Source organism: Etheostoma spectabile, chromosome 5 (assembly GCF_008692095.1).
Source record: "Etheostoma spectabile isolate EspeVRDwgs_2016 chromosome 5, UIUC_Espe_1.0, whole genome shotgun sequence".
NCBI classification, from domain to species: Eukaryota; Metazoa; Chordata; class Actinopteri; order Perciformes; family Percidae; genus Etheostoma; species Etheostoma spectabile.
In genome coordinates, this window is record NC_045737.1 from 20,723,305 (window position 1) to 20,725,685 (window position 2,381).

The 2,381-nt window shown below is 41.3% G+C and overlaps 1 protein-coding gene across 5 annotated transcripts in view; it reads right to left on the minus strand.

Moving 5' to 3' along the window:
- cltcl1 (clathrin, heavy chain-like 1) overlaps positions 1-2,381 on the minus strand; it is a 29,954-nt gene that overhangs the window by 8,477 nt on the left and 19,096 nt on the right. For all 5 annotated transcript variants that reach the window (XR_004331951.1, XM_032515650.1, XM_032515651.1 and 2 more), the window contains 4 exons: positions 1,695-1,887; positions 1,433-1,590; positions 1,171-1,335; positions 243-518 (listed from right to left, as the gene is read on the minus strand). Coding sequence is in view for 4 of the 5 variants with exons in the window: in XM_032515650.1 (XP_032371541.1) it covers positions 243-518; positions 1,171-1,335; positions 1,433-1,590; positions 1,695-1,887 (792 nt within the window). In the remaining variant the exon portion in view is untranslated. The remainder of the gene's footprint in view (positions 1-242; positions 519-1,170; positions 1,336-1,432; positions 1,591-1,694; positions 1,888-2,381) is intronic.

The following is a 2,381-nucleotide window of genomic DNA, read 5'->3' on the forward strand; positions in this document are numbered from 1 at the left end:
TTACAACAAGTACCTTTTTTTTTTTTAATCTAGTACTTTCAAGTCAACCATTTTGAAAGAATTTTCTGTGCTCAGTATTACTTTCCTTCCAGGGTGCTGAGAAGAAGCAGACATCCTTGCAGAGTAATAAATCAAAGGAGTTCATGGCACACAAGCAGCCTCCTTGTGTGTGATGAACTCTTTGACTTTTTACAAAACACAGAATTGTTTAGAAACCGAACAGACATAGTGGCATGCTCTACCTTTGGGATGTTGACTCTGGACCAGAAGAGCTCCAGGTGCTCCCTCATCTTCTGAGGCTTGAACTTTGAGTAGAGGATGGCGAGCTCGGTGAACATGCCCATGTGGGCCCTCTCCAGACCCAGCGCAGCCTCCAGCAGAGTAATGAGTTCCTCAAAGTACCCGCGGTCCTGATAGTAGCTGATCAGGTCCTCCAGCTCGTCAGCGTGGATCACTATGTGAAGGCCGCAGATTTGTGCCAGTCGAAACTCCTCGCCATCCACACATGCAAAACACACCTGATGATTGGAGAGAGGATATTCCTGAAATTTTCTGACCATATTCTAATAAATGAGAATCTACAACTATACTATATAGTAGAAAATGAATATATCTTCATGTTGACAAAAATAAAAAATAAAGCTAATCAGGTTGCTAGCATTCAAAAACTACATCTCCCATGAGGCTCTAACAGTGCTTTTCTGGCTTGTTCACATAATATGGAATAATAAAAGACTAATGTTTACAACCTGAGAGCGTTCCCACCATTGGAAAACTCAGTTTTTATGGTTTGCAGATTTGGTCATTTGAGGGTTAAATATGCTATTATACCAATTAAAATTGCAATCAATTACCTTAAATGTCAGACCTGGCATGAAGTCATCAATGTTTGTTTACTTTTCCAGGCATTGTTGTACTACTAAAGACCAAGTCGCATATATCAGTTTTCCCTGTAGTAATTACTTAAGGAATATGGGGAGGTGCACAAATTTGACAAGCCAATACAGTATCAGATACTATTTTATTATTATCTATTATTTATCTTTGGTTGTAGACAGTCTGATAAAATATAATAAAACCTTCTATGATGAAAAAAAAAGTATTTCCAATAATCAATCGTCAGGCAAAGGCCAGTTAAAAAGAGGCTAAACTTTTTTGTGGGCCAGTTACCTCTTTCCATGTACGTGTGCTGTTGGCTTTCCTGGCGCTGTCCACAGCGGCCTGGTACTCTCCGAGGTGGACTAGTGTAGATGCGAGGCGAGCAAAGTTAGACACATTGTTGTACAAGAGCTTGGCTGCTTCATACATTCCCTCATCATAACATCTATCGCCCACCTGGAGAAAAAGAGTGAAATTAGCAGATAGGCAAAGAACAGCATGCACATTCTGCTACATAATCCTCTTACCGCGACAGCTGTGATGTTTGTCTTACCTGCTGTATGTGAGCATTGTTGGGCCCACTGACAAACTCTTCCAGCTCAGCCAGACGGTTTGTTTTAGCTAAAGCAAAGATCAGCTCTGTCTCCACGTAAGACTCTCTCGCTTTCTTTCGAGCCATCTGAAGGAATTTAACCAAGTCTTCCCAGTTATCTGCAAAACACACCACCTTAAAGATCAACTCAGATCAATCACACAACAAAAATAATTATTGTGAGCTGCTAGTATTTAAGTTATACTGCAAAGCAAAGGCTTACTATTCTTGCTGGCTGCGTTGACCACCTCCATGTACGCTGAAGGGTCAACGGCTTTGATATACGAGTCAATGGCCTCCTTGACCAGGTCTCTTTGTAGCTGAGCTCTGGCTAACTGGCTCCACACCGCAGGCTCATTACAGCGCTCGGCAAACTCATAGGCACGATCTAAGTTCCCTATGTGCTCTATCAATACCTAGAGACATGAGGAAAGGAGAGAGTTGCATTATATAATCTGACATAGAGGTATGAAATTAAAAATAGGTTTTAAGAAAGATACAATAATACAGCCTGCATCCTCAATTGCCAATACAGATTTTATATACTCATACTCAGCATTGGCAAATTAATCAAAACTTTCAATGGTCTGAACCTTGGGGAGAGTTATACAAATCCTCTGCCAAAAAGGTGTAAATGAAGAGATTCCTGACAATAAGAAAAAGACACTTCTACAACTTGTGCTACACAGGGGTAACCATAAAGACAACTGATGCTTGATATTATATGTAACCTTTTACATTCATGTTATACTGCAAAATTTCAAATAAAAGAAGTACTCTGGGCACCCAGATAGCTCAGGTGGTAGAGCGGGTGCCCATGTATAGAGGTTTACTCCTCGACGCAGCCGGCCAGGGTTCAAATCCAGCCTGCGGCCCTTTGTTGCATGTCACTCCCCCTCTCTCTCCCCTT